The sequence below is a fragment of the Arachis stenosperma genome, chromosome 9, assembly GCF_014773155.1.
Source record: "Arachis stenosperma cultivar V10309 chromosome 9, arast.V10309.gnm1.PFL2, whole genome shotgun sequence".
In the NCBI taxonomy this organism is placed as follows: Eukaryota; Viridiplantae; Streptophyta; class Magnoliopsida; order Fabales; family Fabaceae; genus Arachis; species Arachis stenosperma.
In genome coordinates, this window is record NC_080385.1 from 4,870,101 (window position 1) to 4,897,333 (window position 27,233).

At 34.0% G+C, this 27,233-nt stretch overlaps 3 protein-coding genes across 6 annotated transcripts; 2 read left to right on the plus strand and 1 right to left on the minus strand.

Annotated features, from left to right (window-relative positions):
* Positions 1 to 611: 611 nt before the first annotated feature.
* LOC130948903 (putative disease resistance RPP13-like protein 1) lies at positions 612 to 6,467 on the plus strand. Its single transcript, XM_057877767.1, has 7 exons — positions 612 to 909; positions 1,029 to 4,132; positions 4,446 to 4,534; positions 4,761 to 4,823; positions 4,918 to 4,977; positions 5,298 to 5,643; positions 5,856 to 6,467. Exons 1-2 carry the CDS (start codon positions 612 to 614, stop codon positions 2,906 to 2,908), a joined length of 2,178 nt encoding a protein of 725 aa, XP_057733750.1. The 3' UTR covers positions 2,909 to 4,132; positions 4,446 to 4,534; positions 4,761 to 4,823; positions 4,918 to 4,977; positions 5,298 to 5,643; positions 5,856 to 6,467.
* A 10,338-nt stretch (positions 6,468 to 16,805) lies between these two features.
* On the minus strand, positions 16,806 to 20,557 carry LOC130948905 (uncharacterized). The gene is made up of 3 exons (XM_057877768.1): positions 20,438 to 20,557; positions 18,962 to 20,320; positions 16,806 to 18,635 (listed from the first exon to the last, which is right to left on the minus strand). The coding sequence occupies exons 1-3, from the start codon at positions 20,555 to 20,557 to the stop codon at positions 16,806 to 16,808; spliced, it is 3,309 nt and encodes a 1,102-aa protein (XP_057733751.1).
* A 248-nt stretch (positions 20,558 to 20,805) lies between these two features.
* On the plus strand, positions 20,806 to 26,886 carry LOC130951502 (putative disease resistance protein At3g14460). Of its 4 annotated transcripts, none has more exons than XM_057880163.1 (7): positions 20,806 to 24,561; positions 24,805 to 24,879; positions 25,133 to 25,237; positions 25,360 to 25,400; positions 25,511 to 25,615; positions 25,741 to 25,948; positions 26,140 to 26,886. In XM_057880163.1, the coding sequence occupies exons 1-2, from the start codon at positions 20,931 to 20,933 to the stop codon at positions 24,846 to 24,848; spliced, it is 3,675 nt and encodes a 1,224-aa protein (XP_057736146.1). In that variant the 5' UTR covers positions 20,806 to 20,930; the 3' UTR covers positions 24,849 to 24,879; positions 25,133 to 25,237; positions 25,360 to 25,400; positions 25,511 to 25,615; positions 25,741 to 25,948; positions 26,140 to 26,886. The 4 variants fall into 4 exon arrangements, with proteins under 4 accessions (XP_057736146.1, XP_057736145.1, XP_057736148.1 ...); XM_057880162.1 differs by having other exon boundaries at positions 25,741 to 25,944; XM_057880165.1 differs by having other exon boundaries at positions 25,133 to 25,197; positions 25,741 to 25,944.
* The last annotated feature ends 347 nt before the right edge of the window (positions 26,887 to 27,233 follow it).

The following is a 27,233-nucleotide window of genomic DNA, read 5'->3' on the forward strand; positions in this document are numbered from 1 at the left end:
AGTATTTTAGTTTAGTTTATAAAATTTGAGTGTCAAAGCTAAGAAAAAAACGACAAAAGTTACTTATTCTCTAACCAAGCGAATTAACTTCGGTTAGCACATTTAATTTATAAATTCAGCTCAAGTATTTTATCTATATTAAACTATTTCAATATATCAATATTCTTTTTCCAGACTGTTAAAATGATAAATCTTTAAAAGAAACAATTCCATATTATTATGTATGAGAATTAAGATTGATAATATGAAGGTAAAACTTTATAAAATGACGCATAAAAAATTAAAATGGATTTTTAATTGGATTTGATTTGTTCACATGTAATTTTTTTAATGCGGGGTTGAGTCGTTGGTTTTGTTGCTTATACATAAACAAATAACATGTTTATCATGTTATAAATTAATTAATTAATTATTGCACATGTTTCAGCACTATACAAGTATATAATGCTAAGCAAAGAACATTGATAGTTCACTGCAAAACGCATATACTTGAGATCCTTTGTGCTTGAGAAAACCCAGAGACCTGAATACATTATATCGATCTAGCTACAACAACTTCCCTCAACCCCTTTCATTCTTTTCTCATCATCTGCTGCACCTGATTTTAAATCATGGCTGCAAAACTTGAAGGTGGAGCTTATCTCTCTTCTTTTGTTTATGCTATTTCAAAGAAGCTGTCTTCAATACTTGAAGATGACTCTATCCTCGAAGATGACTACTCTACTCAGAAGTTGCTTGAAAAGTTGGATGATTATCTGTATGATGTTGAACCTGTGCTTGATGATGCTGAGCTGAAGCAGTTCGGTAACGATAGAGTGAAGAAGTGGCTTGTTGATCTCCAAGATGCTCTCTATATGGCTGATGACTTCCTCGATGAACTCTCCACTAAAGCTGCCACTGCCACTCCAGGTAACTCTTCTTCCTGGTCTCGCGCTGTTAATTCAAGTATTGAAGAGAGTGGTGTCGATGTCATTGAAAGCACACTAGGGTCTCTTGTTGAACGAAAAGATAAACTTGGCCTGGAAAAGAGTGCCAAGTTGGACACATCATGGAGACTTCCATCCACGTCTCTCTCGTTGTTAGTTCTGACATATTTGGTCGGGACGAAGACACGAAGAACATAATCAAATTGCTGTTAGATGATACCTGTGATGCTGAATCACTTGTGACTGTGATTCCCATTGTAGGTATGGGTGGGATAGGAAAAACTACTTTGGCTCAATTGGTTTACAATGATGCCAAAGTCATGGGAAAATTTGACACTAGAGCATGGGTGTGTGTTGCTGAAAATCCTGACCCTCTCCATGTTACAAGGACAATAATAGGGGCAATAGATTCTTCTCCCCGTGACCAGGATAATTTTAATTTACTTCAGACTAATCTGAAGGAAAAATTGACAGGAAAGACCTTCTTGGTTGTTTTAGATGATGTCTGGCATGATCAACGAGACATGTGGGAAGATTTCCTAAAACCTTTTCGCTATGGGAATAATGGGAGTAAGATTCTCCTAACAACCCGTAACAAAAACGTTGCTTCTGTGTTCGCACCTATCAATCTACATTATGGACTAAGTTTACTGTCAAATGAAGATTGTTGGTCGGTGTTTTTGAAGCATTCAACTATTTCTACTAATTCTAAACAATATACAACTCTAGAAATAATTGGTAGAAAAATTGTTGAAAAGTGTAAAGGATTACCTTTGGCAGTGAAGACACTTGGAGGTTTATTGCGCAACAAGCATAATGAAGGGGATTGGGAGAATGTACTTAAAAGTAAAATTTGGGAACTCTCCAACAGTAAAATTGTTCCTGCATTAAGAGTCAGTTATCATTACCTCCCTTCATATTTAAAGCGATGTTTCGTTTATTGCTCTTTATATCCCGAGGATTATGAATTTGACAAAGACGAATTAATCCTGTTATGGATGGCTGAAAATCTTTTACAACCAAACGAAAACAACACATTAAAAAATACTGGTTGTGCATATTTTGATGAATTAGTTGCAAGGTCATTTTTTCAACCATCTAATAGTGAGAGAGGGTTATATGTAATGCATGATCTCATGCATGATCTAGCAACGTTCTTTGCTGGGAAATTCTATTTCAAACTCGAGGGATCTGAGAATCTACACGGGGTAGATAGCAAAATTCGTCATTTGTCCTTTTCTTCAAGATCTTGGGGTATTATCACGTCATTTGGAGAGGCCTGTAAGAGAGCAGTACACTTGAGAACAGCTTTAGATTTTTCTTCGTATCGATCAATTGATGTTGAAGGCAAACCCTGGCTGTTACAACAACAATTGAGAGTTTTGTCATTTCCTATAAATTCATTGCCTGAATCAATAGGTGAAATGATTTATTTGCGTTATTTAAATCTGTCTAAAGTATGGATTGTGACATTGCCAGAGTCAATATGTAAATTATACAATCTCCAAACTTTGATATTGAGGAAATGTGATGGCTTAAAGATGCTTCCCAGCCGCTTGCAAGATCTTGTGAACCTACAACACCTTGATATTCGAGGTGTTTCTTGTCTGAAAGAGATGCCGAAGAAAATGAGCAAGCTAAAGCATCTAAACTTCTTAAGTTATTATATCATCAGCGAGCATGAAGAGAATGGAATAAGAGAATTGGGAACACTGGACAATCTTCACGGCTCATTTCACATTCGCAACTTGGAGAAGATCAAGAATAGTGATGAAGCTTTGGAGGCAAAGATGGGTAACAAGAAGTACATCAATACTTTGAAACTGGAATGGCTTCCAGGAACTTACACGGATGATGTCAAAACTGAAAGGCATATACTTGAGGGGTTACAACCTCATGAAAACTTGAAAGAAATATCAATTAAGGGTTATCGGGGTGAAACATTCCCAGATTGGTTAAGCCTTTCTCCTACTCCAATATGACCAAATTGAGTCTGAATGATTGTGAGAATTGTTGTGAGCTTCCTTCGCTGGGACAGTTACCCTCTTTACAGCATCTGAAGTTTTCTCAACTTCATGGGGTGGAGAAAATTGATTTGGCGTTTTACAACAATAGTGGATCGTTTGAGCAGGAGACACCTTTCAAATCTCTTAAAACTCTAGAAATTTGGCACATGAAGCATTGGCGGGAGTGGAATTTTCCTGATGAGTTTGATGGTTTTCCAAAACTTAGAAAGCTTTCAGTGAGAGACTGTTGGAAGTTAAGAGGAAGTCTGCCTGCTCACCTTCCGGCTCTGGAGGAACTTTGCATTTTTAATTGTTCAGGGCTTGTATGTTCGCTGCCGAGGGCTCCCAAGATTCAACAATTACACGTTTACAGTAATCCGGTACTATCACAATCGCGCACGTTAGAAATTTCAGAAACCCAGCTGGCGCAACCCCTGTTGGAGTGGGTCCCCCACCTGCAATCGCTACGTGCGGAATGTCTGGAAATCTTTAGATGTCAGTCGCTGAAATCAATTTCAGCAGATTATTTGCCGGCTTAACTAACGGAGATACGTGTACGGGAGTGTGATTCACTGTCGTCGGTTCAATTGGGGCCCCTTCCAAATATCAAGAAATTGACAATTGCTCACTGCCCAAGCATGGAATGTGTTGACTTGCCACAGGCTCTTCCAGGTCTCCGTTATCTACTGATCACAGGGTGCCCCAGTCTAGTATCCTTGCCGGCACTAGGGTTGGCTGCGCCCCACCTGGAGGAGCTGCATCTATGGGATTGCCCAGAAATCGATTGTTTTGCTGACCAGTGCCTCCCGGCGAGTTTGAAAACTCTTAAAGTCGTGCAATGCGAGAAACTAGCGAGGTGGATGACATCAAAGGGTTTGCAGAGTCAAGGCCTTACCCGTCTTTATATTTGTGAATGGTTTCATGTAAAGTCGTTCCCAAGTGAGGGTTGGCTCCCTGCTTCTCTTGAGTATTTAGAATTGTGGGAATTTCCAGATCTGGAGACGCTTGATTGCAAGGGGCTTCACCATCTTGTCCGCCTCAAACATTTACAAATTGGTGACTGTGAAAAGCTTGCCAATATCACCCAAGAATGTTTACTTCCCTCCATAGCAAATATCCGCATGGGGACAAAATGTCCTTTGAGTCGTAAGCTGAAAGAGATGGAAGACCTACGGAATCGTTTTGATACTTTCCACGACTGTAAGTGTTTTTGCTCTGATCTTCCCTAAACTCAGTGCTCTCCAATTACAATGCTAACTGTTTGCATCACCCATTTTCGTTCCGTTGTTAATTAATAAACCAACACAATTTTATTATCTTTTCATTCTTAGCCATTTCTCTGTAGGTACCCGTTTCACTACAAGTTTAGTTTTTAAATAAATTCTTCTTATGTGGGTGCCAATTTTTCCAATTTTTTAAGGATAACAAATTAGATGCTTAGTAAAGAACAAAGAGTACACTTTTTTCATGATGGCTTCTTTATTGCTTACAGTATTTGTATGGTTTATTTCAGACGCAGGCCATGAACATGATTCCAATCTCGAGTGATTCTGATTTTACACCAATGAATGTGCAATGAGAGCGGTCACAGGCTACAGTTGGGTACGTACTTCATGAAATATATCTTATTTTGCTTCATTTGTGAAAAGTCATTCCAATTTCCAATTAGCAAGAAAAAGGCTTACCTTTTTTATGCAAAAACCAAATGTTAGTATCCCAATATACTTCTGTATGTCATTATCAACAATCTCTGATATACTCATAGTCATAGGGTGTCATATAGTTTGTGAGTTTTAAATGAAATGAAATGTTGGTTTTCAATAAATAGGGAAGATTGAAGAGTCAACATTAACACATGGCTGAGGCAACGTGAGAATTTGGGTGCACTGAGGTAAGTTTGCATTGTCCATGTCTTGCGATGCTACTACCTCTTGTGCTGTCTGTACACTTTTATTGACCTTATAATCCTACCTTACTTTGTTCAGGTTTATGAATGGAGCAACTTAAAGAATTTGCTTCTGCTGCAAAGAAAGCAAATAATCAAGGTTACGTACAGTCTATAGCTTTTTGTGTCCGTGTTATGCATTATTTATAATTTCCATCATTCCTCTTACTTGTACCTTGATGTATTTTGACTTTTGAGAAAGGTGCAGTTTCAAACATCTTGTTTGTGTGTTGGCCATTATATCTTGGTTGTGCTTACTGAAAGACCTCAGATGCTACTAACTGATTTGACAAAAATTAAATTCATCAAATATATGTACATAATCACAGTGCTAGCTCCCTAGACTGATGCTTTCATTTTTCGTAGAACATTGTTTTCTATAGTAAACTTGACAATTAGAAACTAAGGTTTCCTATACAGGTATTGCGCTTCCTTGAGACCCTGAAAGCAGTATGATTTCTTCCCTGAAACTGTTGAATCTATGATGGGCACTGCTAGCATGTGTAACACATAAAAGCTGGTAGCATATTCTGTGGCTTTTCATCAATAAAAATCCTCTGCCAGTGAACACCAACAAATGAAGGAAAACTTCTTGAATCCTCAAGGAGGAAGAGCTTTTTTTCCATGTAAATCTTGAACCATTCAAGTGATTCTGGGATAGGTAAAAAGTAATGCGGTCTGCACGAATAAAAGGCAAAGGTGATATCTGGGGGCATAAATTTCTTTCTGATAGGAGATGGAATTGATGTTCCAACATCTTCAAGAGGTATTTTGTTTCATTCTCTCCAAAAGTTATTATATGTTTTCCAAATGTATATATATTCAGGTGTCTTTCAAGTCTATAATTTGTAATTTTTAATGGCCAAGCATGATGTTTAATTCAGACACTCAGACTTTGTGGATAAGTGATGTGTTATTTGTTAACTAAATCGAAAGTGACATTATACTTATTGTATGAATTATTTGTTGATGTTACAGTACTCTTGGATTTCATCAAGCTAACCTTATATTCAACCAGAGTAACTTTAATTGATCTATGGCTGAACTCACAAATGGAACATCAAAGTGGATCATCCATATATACGTGCTATGTCTCTTCTCATTCTGCTGTTTCAATGGAAGCCGAAAAACAAACTTCTGTGTCTGAGGTTTCGCTTTTGCTTCGTGTAAGTAAAAGTCATTGAAATGCTCATTGTGTAGCTGATTTGGTGGAGAGGGTCAGTGAATAGAGGTCATTTTTATTATATCTTTTTCAAATTTGTCCCGCTATCAATGTCTGCCTTGAATTTGATAACTAATTGAAATCCAGTCCAAATTTTACATTGTATTATCCTTTTTATAATGTTACCTGTTTTTAGACCGTTTTTTATGTTTAGATGAGAAGATGATTGTATCTACCATGAGACAGTTAACCTTTGAAGGCTGAGGTTTCTTGTAGCAGAGTACTTTGGATAGGTCTCTGAGTGTTTGGATTTTTTTTTCTCTCCTCACTTTTTATTTATGGTGTAAATTTGTTTGCTTTATATATACCTATTATATCCATAGGAACTATATTATCAACATGAATAAACACTTGTTATTTTGTCTAAACTTTAGCTTGCTCTTTCCATTAAAACAGAATCAAAGAACAATATAATAAAAATACAAAACTTACAAATACATGCACTAGTACAATACACCAAGTGCCTTTTTACAAAGTTTAGATACACCCGATAATAAAACGTTACTCCAAGAATGTCTTGATGATGATCAACTAGCCAAAATTTCCTTCAACAATGTATTTCCTGTAAGCTTTGGTCACCCTATATATCTTTTAGATACCAAATCCAATCACAATTATAATTATATTAGCTTAATTCTCATCATCTGATAATTGTAGTAATAAACACCCAAATTTCATATACTGTACCGATACTATTCCTTGGACATGGTCATAAAGATAATTATCGATCTAAAATACTATTAAAATTTCAGACAGTTAATACTTATAATTTAATTTATGAATCAAAAAGAGACTGATTAAGATAGACAATAGATTAAAAATAACGAAATTAATATTGTAGAGAATCATCACTATAGACATTACACCATCAATCAATTAAATAGAGTACCTATTCTCTTGTTTGTGTGATTGTTGTCGTTGTTTTACCATTAATATTTTTCTAATTTCTATAATTCTACATTATCCAAATTATCATAAAGAAATGGATTAATACATCATTAAACTTTGTAAAAATAAAAAAAATAGATAACCAAATCAAACCAAATTAATGAAATATGCATGTATAATTAGTCTTTTCTTAGTTTATAAATCACAAGGTCCAGATAAAGCTTTTACCTATAGCTTTTATCTGTGAGAGAGAGAGAGAGAGAGAGAGAGATATATATATATATATAAAAAAATAAACACAAAAAAATGAATGAGTCAACAATCAAACAAAGAGGAGAGTGAGATGTTTGGAGAGGTTATGGACCTCTAGTCTTGAAGTAAGGATGCTTTATCATTTGTGTTGAATATTCAAAGAGAGGTTATCGTTTCTTAATTAATTATCATTTCAGTAGTAATTCCTTACGTAATAAATAATTATGTTATCTTTAATTGTATTTAAAAATCAATATCACAGTTAATAAATAATGAAAATATTAACGAATTTTTTTATGATATACATCAAACACATAAAAAATAGAAGTAAAAGAATTAAAAAGCAATTCAATTAGAAGTAAAATAATTAAAAAATAATTTAACTAGACAAATAATGAATAAATAGTATTAATTAGCCACTTAAACTGATGTGACATAATATAGTAAAGAGTTAGAAGACTAAGAATAGTAACATATAAAAATAATTGTAACATTTGATTACCTTTATTACATAATAAATGAATAGTAACGAATTTTTAATTATATTTAAAAATCAATATTAAATTTGATAAATAATGAAAATACATTAAAAGGATTGAGAAGTATTTTAATTAGAAATAAAAAATTAAAAAATAATTTAATTAGATAAATTATATTTAAATTGTGTAAATTAAGCATTTATTATACGCTGACAATATATCTAGAGGCTACTTTAAACTTTGGTTTAATATATTATTAATAGAATTCATGCATAAATTCATGATTGAAATAATAAGCGATTAATATGGTCATAAATCACTCAATTAAATTGCTTTATTCTTTTTCTTCCAATTTACATTGTATGCGCTATGCAGCCAATATTTAAAGGTATAGTTGTCTTAAAAATTTAAACATAAATACTGCAATATAACTAGTACAAAATAATAATAAAAGAAAAGCCACCTTAACATGGGGGATAAAATATCATATAACAACAAACAGAAGCATGAAAGGAATATATATTAAATGGTTTCAGATTAACTAAATAAGAAATTTATTTGAACCAAAAAATGTACCGTAAATACCAATATAAAAAATTATTGAAAAGCTTTCTTGTCACAACTCATAACTTCATAAGAGATGAACCAGCAAAACATTTTATGCAGCAAAACCAAGGAATAATATCAAAATAAGAAACAAATTTATAAGTAAATCATATTTGTCATAGCATCAACTACCATTTTATTTTGGTAAACACCAGTTCTGAATAATTTTAAGTCATTCTCTACACACATAGATTTAAATCGAAAAGTTATAAATAATGAGAATGGAAATTAAGGACTATGCTTAATTAGATAAATAGCATTATAGGGTTATCATACCACATGATCCTTTTTAGTTTGTGGCTTTTAGAAATTTTTAACAAGATAAATCTCGAGAACGTTGGTGATAGGTGGAAGGGTAGAGAATTCTATCCCAAAAAGTGAAAATCGATATTCACTAATTGATCCCATGGTAAACTGGTAAAATATCATTTTAGCCTATTTATTTTTTATAAAATGATTACCAAAAAAAAAAAATCATATATTAGCCTCCAAGTATTGTCCTGAAGATATACTAATCTCATTACCATAGTCTTTCCCTGGGAAATTAAGATAACAAACTTCCTCCTTTTTTTTTCTCTTTAAAAACTAAAAAAGTGCTTAGCAGTCAACTCAATAATCAGTGATATGGTTTCTGTCTTTTCACTGTGGATATAAAATCGAAAGACTTGATGCCCACGACTTTGTCGCCGGCCACATGTTATTGTAGATTTTATCAACAAGTATGTTCCTAGAAACGCTTTATTAAAAAATGAATTATTGGGTGTTAGGTACCTGAAATTGCAAGCTGTATGTATGTGTTGGCAATATGCATGCCTATCTTTTTGACTCAAGTCCAAACTAAATTTATGCCTGCTTTCCTTAGGTACATGCTAAGCATCATTCTTTGACTTGAATTTTTTACTACAAATTGCAACTTGGCATAGAGTACCAAAATTCATTTTGTAATCTCACATTGGGTGTATGCTTTAGTTCAGTATTTCTTTTATTGGTATGGATATATACACTATTTCATTGATCGTGTAAGCTTCTTCTTACCATTTACATTCTGTTTAAGCGATCTGAGTTCTTACATATTTGAATTTTGGATATTCTAATGTGCTACATATCTGACAGTAAAATAGCGAGTGATGACGAAGTTCATGTCTCAGAATCCATCTATGATTCAACTTGTATAATGTGTTTTTTCCTAGCTATATCATAACACCACCTAAGTTTTTACAATTTTTTTCTCTTTTATTTTTTCCCTTATAATTGTTTCCACTATTTTAATTTGTACTTGCACAACCATCAATATAATTGTGAGAAAGACTAAAGTGAATATCCTTTAATTTGTAGCAATCTGTTACTAATTCTTATCGTGTTTGTGTTTGTAAAAGAAAAATAAAAGAAGAATATAATTACCCTGAAACTTTCACTCAGAAAGGTCAAGGTAAGTTCAGGAAGGAGAAATTTGACTATAAGTATGTGTTGCTGGAAATTCTGATGTTCCTAATATTAAAAAAAGATTGTAATAGTGGCAATAATTTGTAGTTCTTGTGCATGAATACGACGAATAAAGAAGCAATTTACACTACTTTTCATAAGAAAAATCAAAAGGGTCCTACAAAATTCCACTATATGTATTATCATTATCAAAAAGGGATAAATTATTGCATGTAGACCCACGTTGTCACAAATCATTGAAATTTTAAATTGCTGCATGTGGACCCAAGGTGCCACAAATCATTGAAATTTTAAATTATTGCAGCTGCCACAATGAAATGAAGTGTTAAAAAGGCAGAGAGGTGTATCCGAAATTACCCAAAATTAAAAGTAAAACTCATATTCGTAAATTAATTAATATTAATATTACAAAAATACTACGTATACAAGTGTTTTCATTAGCCAAATTAACTAAGTTATTAAAATTTAAACTTCAGTCACGCTCTTTTTCTTTTTTTTCTTTTTTTTTTCTTAAATATCGTCATTGTCGCTATCGCTACTACCACCATCATGTCATCTGCTCGTCGCTGCTGCCACTGCCACCATCTTCTTATTCTTCTTTTTTTCTGTGTTCAACGTTTTGTTGTTGTTGTTCTTCTTTTTCTTCTTACGTTTCTTCTTTTTTCTTTTTTTAAGTTCTTCTTACTGTTATTGTTGGTTCATTTCTTCTTCTTTGTAAATTAGATGTATCTTTTTTTATTGAGTGAAATTAAAAAGGTACGAATGTCTTTTATATTGTTTTTTTATGCGCAATATTTATACATTATATGTGAGAATTTGTACGTTATGTTGAACAAAAATGTGTGTTATGCTTAAATATTTGTGTGCTGTAATAAACCAGAATTTGTTTAATGATTTCGGACAAATTTATGAGTTACCAGGCTATTAACTTCGATTACTTGCGTTGTTTTTCTATACTCGATATTTATGTTTTTTTCTTGATTATGATTATTTATGATGATCTTAGTTTTCTTTAATTGAGTTGTTCGAAAAATTAGTGTTATTTTATGATTCTGATTTTTGTGCTATATACGTGAATTTGTGTGTTATAATGAACAAAAATATGTGCTACGCTTAAATATTTGTGTGTTATGATAAACTAAAATATGTTTAATGATATCTGTCAAATTAGTGTGAATTACCAAACTATTAGTTTCGATTATTTGTGTGCTGTGAAAATGAAGGAATGTGTATGTTGTTTCACTTTGTTTGATTTACACATATGATGTAGTATGGTATATCAAAACTCAATAAAAGAATGTACACATAAATTTTGGTATAGCAAAAATTTGTGTTATGGTTCAAAAATTTGTGTACTATGTACAAAACTTTGTGCTATATCGATAATTTTGTATTATTTTCTAATTTTTGTGTGTTATATTTCGAATTTGTGTGTTTTCTAACAAAAATTTATGTTCCAAAGTGTAAAAAAGTTTATACATATACTGCAAATTCTTTAAATTATGCACTAGTAGAGCACCATTTTATTTTAAAAGTGATTTTTATTGTAGTCGAACCAATTTATTTAAGTTAGTTGCCAAAAAAATTTTGTACATGTAGCATTTCTTATTTCCTTTGTCATGGTTGCTCTACAGCAAATGAAAATTTTCTTAGGTATTTTTGTTTATTTTTTAATACATGATAGAATTTAAGTCAAACATCTATAAAAAAAAATTACTTAGGTTGAATTTTAGTAAACAACTTAATTAAAATTTATTTGAAAAAAGAATTTAAATAATAAATATTTATATTAAAATTAGTTTATAAATAAATTATTTTGTATTTAATTTTTTAATTTTAAAAACATTTATTTAAAAAAATGATAAAAAAGTTTTTTATTATAAAAAAATAATTTTTTTAATTTCTTCATAAACATTTAAATAATTTTTTAAAAAATTATAATTTAATTTTAAAAATTATACTAAATATTAATCCTATAACTTGTCATAAATTAAAAATAAAAAAATACTTATAAACCTATTTAAATTAGTGCTTATTCTAATCAAGTAAATTAACCTTACTTAATAAATTTTCAATTTAGTTTATAAATTCACCATAAGTATTTTATCTACGCTAAACTGTTCTAGACTTCTAGCATTATTATTTTTCTCAGACCGATAAATAAATGATAAATTTTTTAAAGAAACAACTCCTTATTATTATGTTGAGAATTAAGAATGGTAATGAAATCTAATAAAATGACGCACGAAATAAATAAAAGATTTTATAACAATTGTTATGAATATTTATTAATTATTTATTATCCATGTTTTAACATTATATAAATATCTATCTATCTATTTATAATATATTAAAAGAGAACCTAAGATAATTCCATAATTACCCTTAGATATTTAATTTTGCTCTATATTGTCACATAAAAAAAAATTAGGTGGTATAATTTTCTATTTTTATAGTATACCATAAAATTTTTATTATTTTATCTCTTGGTAATAACCTATTTTTGTATAATATCATAATATAATATACTAAAAAATACAAAATAGTTCAACAATCATCATTAGACATTTTATTTTTTTTCTATGTTGCCACAGATATAAAAATTTTTTAGGTAGCATAATTTTCTATTTTTGTAATATGCCATAAATTTCTATTATTTGATTTATTTCATCTCCTCATAATAACCAATTTTTGTACAGTGTCATAAGATTTTTTTTAAAATATTATTTTTTTAATAGCTATAATTGAATTATAAAATTTGTTTTATTATCTTATATCAAGTCTATTGCTTCTTATTTTTCATTATAAAATTAGTGTTTAACCTTAACTTTATATTAAAAAATAATACAAAATAATTCTACAATCATTATTCGATATTTAATTTCACTCTATATTATTAAATAATTTTTTTTAGATAACATAATTTTCTATCTTTATAATACGTCATAAAATTCTTATTCCTTCATCCCCTTATAATAACATATATATCTTTGTATAATATTATAATATTTTTTAATATTATTTCTCTTTAATAACTATAATTGAATTATAAAATTTATTTTATTATTTCATATCAAATCTATATTGCTTCTCATTTTTCATTATTCTTCATTACAAAATTGATGGTTAATATTAATTTTTCATATTTTTTACTTTTTATTTTATGTAGTTTAAACGGTTACTTTTAATATTAATATTAATTCTTTTTAATAAATAAAAATTTAATTAAAATCTAATTTCTTCTCTTCTTTTATATTACTATTTCTTATATTTACTATATAAATTAATATTTATTTCATACATTTTTTTATTCCCTTTTATATAATTTCATTCGATCATACCTTTTTTTCGTTTTTTCTTTCTATTCTTGCTAATTATTTTGCACAACTAAAATTTGATTTATGACCATAAGTGTTTTTATTTTTAAAATTTTCTAAAGGTATATACTAGGTAATTATGTGATTGTATAGTTTTTTTTTTTGGTGTGTAATTGTATTCATAAGACACATGAGGTCTTTGTGGCTTATATATCATCACTTCTTTTTCCTTTTAACAATTTACATTCTTTTAATATTTTTTTAGTGGTAATAATAGTGTTAAAAATAATATTGTTACCATTAATGAAATTTTAATAGATATAAATTTAATTAAAATTTAATTCTTTTTCTTTTTTTATATTCATTATTTTTTTCTATATTTACTATATAAATTAACATTCATTTTGTATATATTCTATATCTCTTGACACATAGTTTCATATCTCTTTTTCTTTCTCTCTTTTTACTTTTATTAATTTTTTGCACAACTAAAATTTAATTTGGTTAATAACCATAATTTTTTTTAAGTTGCTAAAAACGTATGTACTAAATGTTGTATGATTGTATTTATTATTTTTTCTATTTTTTATCTCATTATATTCTTAGTTATATAATATTTTTATCGCTTATATATCACTTTTTTTTTTCTTTTAACTATTTATATTTTTTAATATTATTTAATTCAAATAATATTATTAAAAATACATGTTGTCATTATTCATAAGAAATAAAATAAAATAAAAAAATTGAATGTCATTTTTAATTATCAAAATATTAATAATATTCATATTTATATTTCATCTAACATCTTTATCATTGTACTATAATATTTAAATATAACCTAAAAAAATAAAATAAAAGACAAAAGTAAAAATTTAAAAAACAAAAATAAAAAATAATTATATAAATTTTGGTGAATAAAATTTAATTAAATTTTTTATTACTTATAATTCAATTTATCTATAATTTTATTAATTTTATAATTATTAAATTTTTAATTAATTTTTATTATCTTAATTATCATTTATCAACCGTTACAAAATTTAAATTAATTTTGATAGGCTAATATAAAATTTTAATTTTTTAATCAATTAAATTAAATACATATAATTAATTATTTAATTAAATTACAAAGTATCTGTTAAATATAATTATTCTCTATATTAAAATTATATTTTTTTGTATTTTTCTATTAAATAATAATATTAAATTATATATAAATTGTCAAATAAATATATTGTATAATATTTTTTATAAATTAACTTCTAAATTTAACATTAACTTACATATTATCTAATAGTATTTTAAATATATTATATATTATATAATCAATTTAACTCTCAGACCTTAATCTAGTTACTAAAGCAAAGAACATTTTTACTTCATTTTTTGTGCTCGGATTTTTTCAGAAATAAAAAAAAATTTATATTTCTCCCAAAACCATCTTTAAACATTAATTTTTTAAATACGATTTTTTTTGTTTAGAATAAGTTTGCCGCACCCACCAGCGAACTCTATAAAAATTATAGAGTTCGTCTAACCCTGCGAATTTCTTTTAATTTTTTTAATTCTACGTTTTTAATCCATTATTATCATCCCTAAATAGTATATAGATCTACAAACAATATATAGAAGTACACAAAAATACACAAACAACAAACATAGCTTTTTTAAGGATTTTTTTAATTATAAATTAAAAAAATAAGCCATGTTTTTTTTTGGTGACTTAAAAGAAAATAAACAAAAACTAAGAACGAGAAAAAAAACAAGAAACTGCTTAAGAAAGGCAGTCCCGCTGAATACTACTCTCAAATTCTTTCCAAGGCAACGGAAGCTCCACTTGGGGAGAAAGGGTCCTCATTGCGGTCTTTGCCATGATGTCTGCTACTGTATTTGCATCTCTCAAGATCAACCGAAGATCAGCACGCCATTTCCAAGACATGATATCTCGAATTTTTAACACCAAAGGATCAATAAACCCAGAGCAATCTTGTAAATTATTGACAATAGTAAAAGCATCCACACAATCTGTCGCACATATAATGTCTCTTTGTCCCGAGTCCCATGCTAAAAGAAAGCCTCTCTAAATAGCAAACAACTCTCCTTGCAAAATGCTACGACTCTCAATTGTTCCCAGACAGCCTCGTTGCCACCTTCCCTTCAAATCTCTGCTAACACAAGCAAAACCAACTCGAGCACCACTGTCAGGATAGCTAGCATCACAATTAATCTTAAAGGTACCCACTGAGGGGGGAATCCAAGAGCCACTAATGGTTGAGGGGATAGACAGTCGTTGCAACTCAAAAATATTTCGGAGCTCCTTTTCCAAGGACAAAGCCATACCAATCACCTTGTCTGTGGTCCAATGGTCGTGAGGATGAAAGATCTCGTTATTCCTCGAACGCCAAATCCACCAAAGACCAGAAAAGAATCTAAAGGGGCACTGTTTGCTATTATGTAAGAACCAACTCATCAAATCCACTGGTTGATCGGAGATCCCTAAAACTTGCCAAATAAGTTGGGCTTTTGGACAATCCCGAATACAATGTAATACCGATTCCTGACCTGAGAAACATCGTGGACAGCTATCCGTGTGCGAAATGCCCCTCCTAAAACGAAATGCAGCAGTAGGAAGAGCCTCCCGAAGACATAGCCAGGCCAAAAATTTGTGCTTTTCTGGAACATATTGACGCCAAAGCCAAAGCCAATTACCCCTATCCTCCCAACTAAACATCTTCTTACTGAGCCATAAATAACCACTATGAGCATCATAAACCTTTGAAACCGCACCAGTCCAACACCAACCGACATCTGAACCAGCTTGAACATCTGGGTTATAAGAGTTAATGTTGCTCTGCAGAGACTGATTCAGAGGAGAATAGATATTCTCAAGGTTCCACTGTCCAGATGACCAAAGGTCCAAGATCCTGAGATCCGAATCAGAAATGTGAACATAATCCATCTCCTGACACAGTCGCCCCTCTCTTCTCCATTTAGAAAACCAAAAGTTCTGTTCCAAATCCCCAATGCACCAAATAAAACCTTCCTTCAAGATATCCCAAGCTCGACATATACTCTTCCAAACATAAGATCCCCTTTCTCGAGACCGACTAAGACAATCATCCTTAGAAGAATGGTATTTCTCTGTCAACAGTTGAACCCATAGCTTATCGGGATGGTGAAAAAGTTGCCAAACTAGTTTTTCAAGAAGAGCAATATTGGCACAAAAAGGATCTCTAATTCCCAGACCTCCAAACTTCTTAGGGGTGACCAACACTTTCCAGTTAACTAGATTCAAGCCTCTACCATAAGCTTGACCCTTCCATAGAAAGTTTCGCATCATGGATTCTATCTTATTAGTTACCCCTTTAGGGAAGAGAGATACTTGCATACGATAAGTAGGAATCGCAGTCACTACCGAGTTGAGCAAACAGAGTCTACCTGCCTTATTAAGCAATCTCCCTTTCCAGCTGGCTAGCCTTCCCCAAATCTTGTCCAGAACATCATTGAAAGTAGCGGGTGTCACCCGAGAGTGATTAAGGTTCACCCCTAAATACTTGCCCAAGTTTTGGACAAATCTGATGGAGGAGACTCCAGTGAAAATCTCTTTTCTTGTTGCTGAAACATTCCTAGAGCATAGAGCTTTAGATTTCTCCACATTAACCTTCATCCCAAAGGCTTTGCAGAAATTTTCCAAAGCTACCATTACAGTTTGAACTTGCTATTTTTCAGCTTTACAGAAAAGAAGCAAATCATCGGCAAACATCAAATGAGAAATTCTTGGACCCCCTCTAGAAATCGCAACCGGCGTCCACAAGCCCTTATCAACTTGCTGATTAATAGAACAAGACAATCTCTCCATACACAACACAAACAGATACGGTGATATAGGATCTCCTTGCCTAAGACCCCTGCTCGGAATGAAGCTATTTAATCTATCCCCATTCCAGAGGATAGACAGTGAGGAAGCAGTGACACAACGCATAATCAGATTGACTGTCGGAGGAGGAAAGCCAAAACTCACTAGGGTTTGTTTCAGGAATCCCCAATCCACTCTATCGTACGCTTTCTCTAGATCAATCTTAAAGGCCAAGGTGCCTTTCTTTGACTTTGTCTTTTTCATGAAATGGAGAACCTCTTGTGCTACAATGATGTTGTCTGGGGTTCCTCTCCCCGGGATAAACCCTCCTTGAAGGGGCCCAATAATCTCTTTGAGATGGGGACAAAGTCTATTGACCAGGACCTTCGTTATAACTTTGTAAACCACATTACAGAGACTAATTGGCCGGAAATCCTTCATGGAAATCGGGTTTTCTACCTTCGGAATAAGAACCACAAGAGTTTCCATCATCCTTGGATCCATATCCAAACCAGAGAACGCATGACGAACCATAGTCCAAACATCAAAACCAACAATCTCCCAGTATTCTTTAAAGAATAAAGCTTGAAACCCATCAGGGCCCGGCGCCTTAAAAGAATGCATACTGAAAATGGCCGACTTAACTTCTTCCAGAGTAACTGGCGCTGTGAGGCTACAACAGGCTTCATCATTCAGGGAAGGTAGCGACACATCACCAAGACAACCTAAGTCTACATCCTCCAACTGGCAGAAAAGGTGTTTATAAAAGGATTCAGCTTCCCTTCTAAGGACATCCGGGTCCGTTTCCCATACCCCATCTTGAAGAAAGAGACCATGAATCTTATTATGTTTTCTCCGCACAAGAGTCTGGACATGAAAGAATTTGGTATTTCTATCCCCAAATTTTACCCACTGCTCTCTAGATTTTTGAAACCATAGAAGTTCCTCCTGCACAAGCGTGTTATTAAATTCCTCAATCAGTTGTTTTTCTTTTTGCCGCATAGACAAATCCTCCATTACTTCAAGTCGCTTCTGAAGAAAATTAATCTGTCTCTCCAATTTGCATTTCCTAACGAAAATGTTGCCGAACACTTTAGAATTAAACTCTAATAAATAGTTCTTCTGCACTTCTGAAAGCTTGCCATGCATCTCTCTGTAGCCAGCCTGCCATGACTGGTTCACAATATTTCTATACTCCAGATGAGTTGCCCAAGCCGCAATGAACCGAAAAGGTCTATTCTTTTTCGGTTGGGGACGACCTGCACAGCGCACTAGGATAGGACAATGATCAGACTGAAGCCTATTTAAAATTTCTGCATAAGCCTCTGGAAAGAGAGATAGCCAACCACTATTGATACAGACCCGGTCAAGTTTTTTTGCCACCTCAACACCATTTTTAACCCTTCTGTACCAAGAAAACCGTCTTCCAATAGTCTTCAAGTCAAACAGATTACTATCCCCTAGAGATGTAGCAAACCGATCTGCATGACAACTCGAGAAGAGGCAACCCTTAGATTCATGAGAGAATAGTACTTCATTAAAATCACCAAGAACAATCCATGGCCCGCAGAAAGACGAAGACTGAGTAACAAGATAATCCCATAGCAGAACTCTGGTATTAAATTGAGGACTACCATAGATACCACTGCACCTCCAAATCACATTATTTACCTGAACCTCAACTGTAACACACTGATCGAAAGCATCAACTCATTTGCAGTGAACACCCTGCATTGCAGAAAGGAACCAGATACCCCCTTATGTCCTGACGCCTCCACTATACCAATAGGGTGATAACCAAGTCTTTCCCAGAACAGTTTCAAGTGTTGAAAAGGACAATGAGTTTCAACCACAATAAAAATTACAGGTTTAAATTTCCTAACCAGCTCTTTACAATTCACCCGGGCTAACTTATTAGAAGCACCCCTAATATTCCAAACTATTATATTTAAGCTATCCATAATATAAAATATAAAATTATAAAACAAGGAAATCAAAGTGCTTCACCAACCTCAAACCGAGGCTTGCCCAGCAGAAGTGACTCCCGTGACCTTCAGGTTTTCCGGATCTCCATGGAATGTCTCCTTATTCTCGCATACCGACGCAATAACAGCCGGCAATGCGCCTTCCTTCACTAATGGAACCGCCACGGTAACATCCTCCTTCACGGTTGTAGGAAGACATGACGATGCTTCCACCACCGTGCCTCCATTCTTCTCAACTGGCGAGCTTTGTAGGGACCCCGGCCTTGGTCGTTTCCGGAGAGAGGACCCGCAAGGCACTGGGGTGTGTCGGGTTGAGGAGATCGACGTCTCACCAACACGGAAAGCGCTGTGTCCGACCTTGACTCGTGACCCGACCCTGGCGCGATAAAAGCTGGATCCACTCGTGTGAGAGAAGTGGATGGTGGGCCTGATTACTCTATCCGAATCGGTTCTGGATTTAGTGCCTCTTTGGACCTTGTTAGATTGCTTCTGGCCCAACTTGGTTTTACCTTTCCTCACAACTTGCTCCCAGCCTGGTTCATCATGCATGCAAGCCTCCTCAACATTATTTCCTTCCAAATTATTAGCCTCTAAATCCTTTTGTAAACTCGGTGCAGGATTCTCGCCAGTAACGCCACTTACCACATCAGGTTCTACTTCATTTGAATTGTGAATTTTGGTCTCAGGATGTGGCACTGCCTTTGTACTGTCTCGTGGCTTGGTGGCATCGGAATCAGCACTCTTTCCTTCCCTAGAGTCTCTACCCAAGCACTGTGCCATATCGTGACCATAACGTGCACAAGAGTTACAAATTAAATTTAAACTTTCATACTCCACTACATGAGTTACGCCTTCCACAATGATATGCTTGATCACTGGCAGTCCTAAATTTATTTGAACACATACTCGGGCATATCGTCCTCTCTCAGCCAACTTAGTGGCTAAGTCCACTTTGATGGGAACTCCTATTGCAGAAGCAATACGCATCATGGCTTGTTCCTGATAGCACCAGAATGGGAGCCCCGAAATCCGAACCCATACAAGTTTAGACCCGAAGGATTCCTCACATGGCCGAAAATCTATATCCCACAGTTTTACAGCAACATAGTGTCCCTCAATCAACCACGGGCCACCAAGCATGACCTTCTCACGATCTTCACCTGCATCGAATTTTACCATGAAGTACCCAAACCCCACATCAAGCAGATCAAAGCCACATTTGATGCGCCAAACCATCCGAAGCTTGTGTGAAAAAGCTGTGTAACTATAATTTTTATCAAGAACCTTTATTACCAAAGCTTCTCGATAACGCTCTGCCAAACAAAGCTTGGCTTCTTCAGTGAAGTTTACACATGGAGAGTTGGGGATCGCCCTGCTTGCCCACCACTGTCGCTATACTATCCCCAGATAGAGATCCTGCAAGTGCAAAGGCTTTCGATTTCTCTGGACCAATGACTTTATCTCTAAAGGAGATCTTTGTAGACTTTGAAAAACCCTCCCGTGAAAAACCCTCCTTGGCACCGGATGCACCCCACCCACACTCTCCCCCTTATCTCTTCCGACAGCATGGCCGCTATTCTCACTCTGTTCCACCCTCAAACACTCGTTCTCGCTCTCTCCTTCTCTCATTCTCTCTGAGTACGGAGTACAAAAAAAAATAAGCCATGTTTAACAATAACAATTATTATCATTCTCTCTAGAAATACACCGTGTACACTGGAATAAGCCATATCTAATAAAAAAAATTTAAAATATAAGTCGTATTTTATTTTAAAAAAAAATTATTTATATTTAAAGTTTAAAAATGGTTTTAGGAGAAATATGAATTTTTTTTTAATTTCTGAAAAAAACCCTATTTGTGCTCTGCAAACGGAAAACACTTGAGATTCCTTTTGCTTGAGAAAACCCAGAGAACTGAATACTTTACATAGATCTAGCTACAACAACTTCTCTCAACCCTTTTCATTCTTTTCTCATCATCTGCTGCACTTGATTTAGAATCATGGCTTCAAAACTTGAAGGTGGAGCTTACCTCTCTTCTTTTGTTGATGCTATTTCAAAGAAGCTATCTTCAATACTTGAAGATGACTCTCTTCTGGAAGGAAATGACTCTGTCCTGGAGTTGCTTGAAAGGTTGGATGAAATTCTGTGTGATGTTGAACATGTGCTTGATGATGCTGAGCTGAAGCAGTTCCGTAACGATAGAGTGAAGAAGTGGCTTGTTGATCTCCAAGATGCTCTCTACATGGCTGATGACTTTCTCGATGAACTCTCCACTAAAGCTGCCACTGCCACTCCAGGTAACTCTTCTTCCTGGTCTCGCCCTGTTGATTCAATTATTGAAGATAGGGATGTCAATGTCATTGAAAAAATAGTTGGCAAACTAGAATCTCTTGTACGACGAAAAGGTAAACTTGGACTGGAAAAGAGTGCCAAGTTGGACACATCTTGGAGAATTCCATCCACATCTCTCGTTATTAGTTCTGACGTAGTTGGTCGGGACGAAGACAAGGAGAACATAATCAAATTGCTGTTAGATGATACCTGCGATGCTGAATCACATGTAACTGTGATTCCCATTGTGGGTATGGGCGGGATAGGAAAAACTACTTTGGCTCAATTGGTTTACAATGATGCCAAAGTCATGGGAAAATTTGACACCAGAGCATGGGTGTGTGTTGCTGAAAATCCTGACCCAGTTCATGTTACAAGGACAATAATAGGGGCAATAGATTCTTCTCCCTATAACACAGATAACTTTGATTCACTTCAGACTGATTTGAAGAAGAAGTTGACAGGCAAGACCTTTATTGTTGTTTTAGATGATGTCTGGGATGAGCAACCAGACATGTGGGAGAATTTTCTAAAACCTTTTCACTATGGGAATAACGGGAGTAAGATTCTCCTAACAACCCGTAGCGGAAATGTTGCTTCTGTGTTCGCACCTAACAGTCTACATTACCCACTAAGTTTATTGTCGGAGGAAGATTGTTGGAAAGTGTTTTTGAAGCATTCATCCATTTCTTCTGGTTCTAAACAATATGCAATTTTAGAGCCAATTGGTAGAAAAATTGTTCAAAAGTGTAAGGGGGTACCTTTGGCTGTGAAGACACTTGGGGGTTTGTTGCGCAATAAGTATAATGAAGGAGATTGGGAGAATGTACTTGATAGTAAAATTTGGGAACTCTCGGAAGATGTCAGTCCTGCATTAAGAGTTAGTTATCACTACCTTCCTTCACATTTAAAGCGATGTTTTGTTTATTGTTCACTATATCCAGAGGATTATCAATTTGACAAAGACAAATTAATTTTGTTATGGATGGCTGAAGATCTTTTACAACCAAAGGAAAACAACACCTTAGAAAATATTGGTTGTGCATATTTTGATGAATTAGTTGCAAGGTCGTTTTTTCAACCTGTTGGTACTAACAGAAAGTTATTTATAATGCATGATCTTATGCGCGATCTAGCAACATTTTTTGCTGGGAAATTCTATTTCAAACTTAAAGACTTTGGCAATCGATGCATGATAGATAACAAAACTCGTCATTTGTCATATGTTACAAAATTTGAGGATAGCATCAAATTATTTCGAGAGGCCTATAATGGAGCAGTACACCTGAGAACATTTTTAGATTTTACTTTGCTTCGCCGTCGTCAATCAATTGATATTGAAAGCGATTCTTGGCTCTTACAACAACAATTAGGGTGTTTAAGAGTTTTGTCATTTAAACGCTCTTCTATAGAGTCATTGCCTGATTCAATAGGTGAATTGATTCTTTTGCGTTACTTGAATCTCTCTTATGCACCTATTGTGACATTGCCCGAGTCAATATGTAAATTATACAATCTCCAAACTTTGAAGTTAAAGAATTGTGCTCGATTAGAGATGCTTCCCAGCTGCATGGAAGATCTTGTGAACCTGCGTCACCTTGATATTCGAGGAGCTTCTCGTCTGAAAGAGATGCCGAAGGGAATGAGCAAGTTAAAGCATCTAAACTTCTTAAGTGATTATATCGTCGGCGAGCATGAAGAAAATGGGATAAGAGAACTGGGAACGCTGGACAATCTCCATGGCTCATTTTGCATTTCCAAGTTAGAGAAAGTCAAGAATAGTGGTGAAGTTTTGGAGGCAAAGATGGGTAACAAGAAGCACATCAACACTTTAGAATTGAATTGGCTTCGAGATGGTGACATTGATGATGTTCAAACTGAAAGAGATATACTTGACAAGTTACAACCTCATCAAAACTTGAAAGAGTTATCAATTGGGGGTTATCGGGGTGAAACATTCCCAGATTGGTTAGGCCTTTCTTGCTACTCCAATATGACCAAATTGAGTCTGGATTGTTGTATGAATTGTTGTGAGCTTCCTTCATTGGGACAGTTACCCTCTTTACAGCATCTGGAGTTTTCTAATCTTGATGGGTTGGAGAGAATCGATTTTGAGATTTACAACAAAAAAAATGGATCATTTCAGCAGAGGACACCCTTCGAGTCTCTTGAAACTCTGAAAATTAAGAGCATGTGTGGTTGGCGAGAGTGGCATATTCCTGATGAGTTTGATGGTTTTCCTGAGCTTAGATTCCTTGAGATAAGAAGTTGTCCGGTGTTGAGGGGAGGTCTGCCTGCTCACCTTCCGTCTCTGGAGAAACTTGAGATTGTTGAATGTGAAGAGCTTGCATGTCCGCTGCCGAGGGCTCCCAAGCTTCACCGATTACTTGTAGAGGGTCCTTCTGCGTCTTACAGGGAAGGGTTCCCGCCCAATATATTAATTTCAGGAACCCAGCTGGCGAATTCCGTATTGGAGTGGCTACTACTGCACATCCAACTGCCACGTGTCCATCGTCTGCGTATAATTAACTGTGAGTCAGCGATATCAATTTCAGGAGATTATTTGCCGGCTTCATTACAATATCTGGAAATCTCTGATTGTTCAAAATTAACATTCTCCGAGCACGTGCAACACAAGTCGCTAACGGAGATAGAGGTAAAGGGGTGTGGTTCACTGACGTTGTTTCCAATGGCGGGCTTTCCAAATCTCACGGAACTCGTAATCAGTGAATGCCAAAGCATGGAAAAACTTCATGTTGAGGTACCACAGGCTCTTCCGAATCTCCTTTTTTTAAGGATCTCAAAGTGCCCCAGTCTAGTATCCTTGCCGTCGCTAGGGTTGGCTGCGCCCAACCTACAGTGGCTGCGTATAGAAGATTGCCGAAAAATCGATTGTTTTGCTGAGGAGTGCCTCCCTCCGAGTTTGAACATTCTTGAGGTCATTGAGTGCGAGAAACTAGCGAGTTGGATTACATCAAATGTTTTGCAGTGTGAAGGCCTTATCAATCTTAAGCTTGCTTCATGCTTTGATATAAAGTCGTTCCCAGGAGAGGGTTGCCTTCCTGCTTCTCTTGATTGTCTTATATTGCGCGAGTTTCCAAATCTGGAGACGCTTGACTGCAAGGGGCTTCACCATCTTACCTCTCTCAAAACCTTAGCAATTGGTGACTGTCAAAAGCTTGAGAATATCACAGAAAAACATTGGCTTGCCTCCATAGAAAATATCTACATGGGGGAAGAATGTCCTTTGAGGCGTAAGCTGGAAGAGATGGAACACCCACGGATTCAATTCATTCCAAGTAAGTCTTTTTGTTCTGTTCTTCCCTAAACTCACTGCTCTCCTATTATAATCGTTTGCATCAACCATTTTCATTCTCTTGTTAATACACCACGTCAATATTTATTATCTTTTCATTTCTTATGGGTGCCATTTTTTCCAATTTTTTAAGGATAACAAATTAGATGCTTAGAAAATAACAAAACGGTAAACTTTTTCATGATCGCTTCTATATTGCTTACATTATTTGTCTGGTTTATTGCAGATCCGCCTTTTCTTTATGATCCTAATCCATGCTCCACCATGTAGTGTGCAATGAAAGCGAGTCAGTGGCATTCGGGTAGGCAATACTTCATGAAATGGATTATCTTGCTTTTTTGGTAACAACTGAAAAGTCATACCATTTAGGAAAAAATAGCTTACTTTTCTTATGCCATCTTATTTTAATTTTAATTTTGTTTTTATTTCTGTCACCTTGATAAAAGTGCTTCAGTCTATTTTTCTATATATAATATTTATGAAAGTATATTTTAAATTTATCTTAATTCTGTGTGTAAAAGGCTGGTCTAAACCTAGATTTTATTTGTTGACAGGTTCTATGTTTTTCAGCATACTCTTGCATTGGGTCTTCCAGATTTGCGCTCATGGAATTCGATATGTATTGCTCATCTGACTCTTTTCATTTGCCAAAATTGAATGTTAGTATCCCAATATACTTCTGTATGTCAATATCTACGATCTCTAATATACTCATAGTCATAAGGTGTTATATAGTTTGTGAGTGCAAAAAGAAATGAAATGTTGGTTTTTATTATTATAGGAAAGATTGAAGAGTCAACATTAATACATGGCTGAGGCAAGGTGAGAATTGAGGTGCACTAAGTTTGCATTGTCCATGTCTTGCAAAGCCACCTCTTGCACTGTCTCTCTACATTTTTATTGACTGAATAATCCTACCTTGCTTTGTTCAGGTTTATTTATGAATGGAGCAACTTGCTATACCAATGAATCTCTTGAACCACCCACTATGTCAATTAAAGAATTTGCTTCTGCTGCAAAGAAAGCAAATAATCAAGGTTACATACTGTTTATAGCTTTTTGTGCTGATGTTATGCTTTATTTAAAATTTCCATCATTGCTCGTACTTTTTCCTTGTTCCTTGTCCCTGTCTAATTATAGTTATCTCTGTTTTAAAATGTAGAGTCTAAGATTGCAAGAAGATGCATGTCGTTTCGTGGATATGATAATGCAAGCATCCGATGATAAACTAATGAATGGTTCTTGTAAAAGGCTTCCTTCCTTGATGTATATTGAGTTATTGACTCTGAGAAAGGCGCAGTTTCAAGCATCTTGTTTTGTGTGTTGGCCATCATATCTTGGTTGCGCTTACTGAAAGACATCAGATGTGGGTAATCTTGGCAAAAAAAAATTAAATTCATCAAATATATGTATATAAACACAGCGCTAGCTCCATAGGTTGATGCTTTCATTTTTCGTAAAGCAGATGTTCTATTTCCTATATTTTGCCAGAATTATGGTACTATGTCATTATGTTTCTTATGGTAAATTTGACAATCAAAAACTTTGGTTTCCTGTACAGGTATTGGGCTTCCAAAAGACCCTGAAAGCAGTACAATTTCTTGCCTGAAACTATTGAAACTGCTAGCCTATGTGGTGCGGAAAAAACTGGTAGCAATTCAATGCTTGGTTGCACCTAGCTAAAATGTCTCAAACTAGAAAATCACCTGCGTCTTTAGTGTGTGGCTTCTTGAATCCTCAAGAAGGAAGAGCTTTTCTTCTTCCACGTGAATCTTGAACCATTCAACTGATTTTGGGATATGTAAAGAGTAATGAGGTCTGCATGAATAAAAGGCAAAGATGAGGAGGAAAGAGTCTGTCCACATGAAGGATCCAAAAATTTGGTACAAAATAGAAAATTTCCCTTGTATGGGTCATTGATGAGGTTGATAGCAGATGGAATTGATGTTCCAACATCTTGTATTTTGTTTTCATTCTCTCCGGAAGTTATTGCATGTTCTCCAAATGTATATTTTCTGCATCAAGTTTTTCTTTTTCACATAAGAAATTTCATGCAGATATATATATTTTTTTCAAGTGTCCGTCAGTGAAGGAGTGTATAGAATATAGATTAATAGCTTAGAGTATGAGGTAGATGTAGTTTTTAACAGAATTCAGGTACTTTCTGTTAAAGGAAACTTTCCGATATTTCTGTTTTCCGGTGTAACAAACTCTTGGCTATAGTAGTGCGTACTCTGCTATATATACACATAGCTGTTCTTGTAAATATAATTGCAATCATTAATATAAGTTCATTTTCATCACTTTGTTACACTAGAACACTGCATCACCTTCATCTAGTTTCTCTTCGATTCAGTTTTACTTTTACCTTAAACTCCTCGAGTCAAGTCTATAATTTGTAATTTAATGCCTGAGCATGTGACTAAATTGTGATCTTTAATTCAGACACTCAGACTTTGTTGATAAATGAAGTTTTAATTTTAACTTATTAAAAGTGACATTATATTCTATATATGAGTTATTTATTATTTGTTGATGTTACGGTACTCTTGGATTTCATCAACCTAACCTTATATATTCAAGCTGAATTTGATATCTAATTGAAATTTAAGTCCAAATTTACATTATATTATTCTTATTAGAATGTTACCTAAT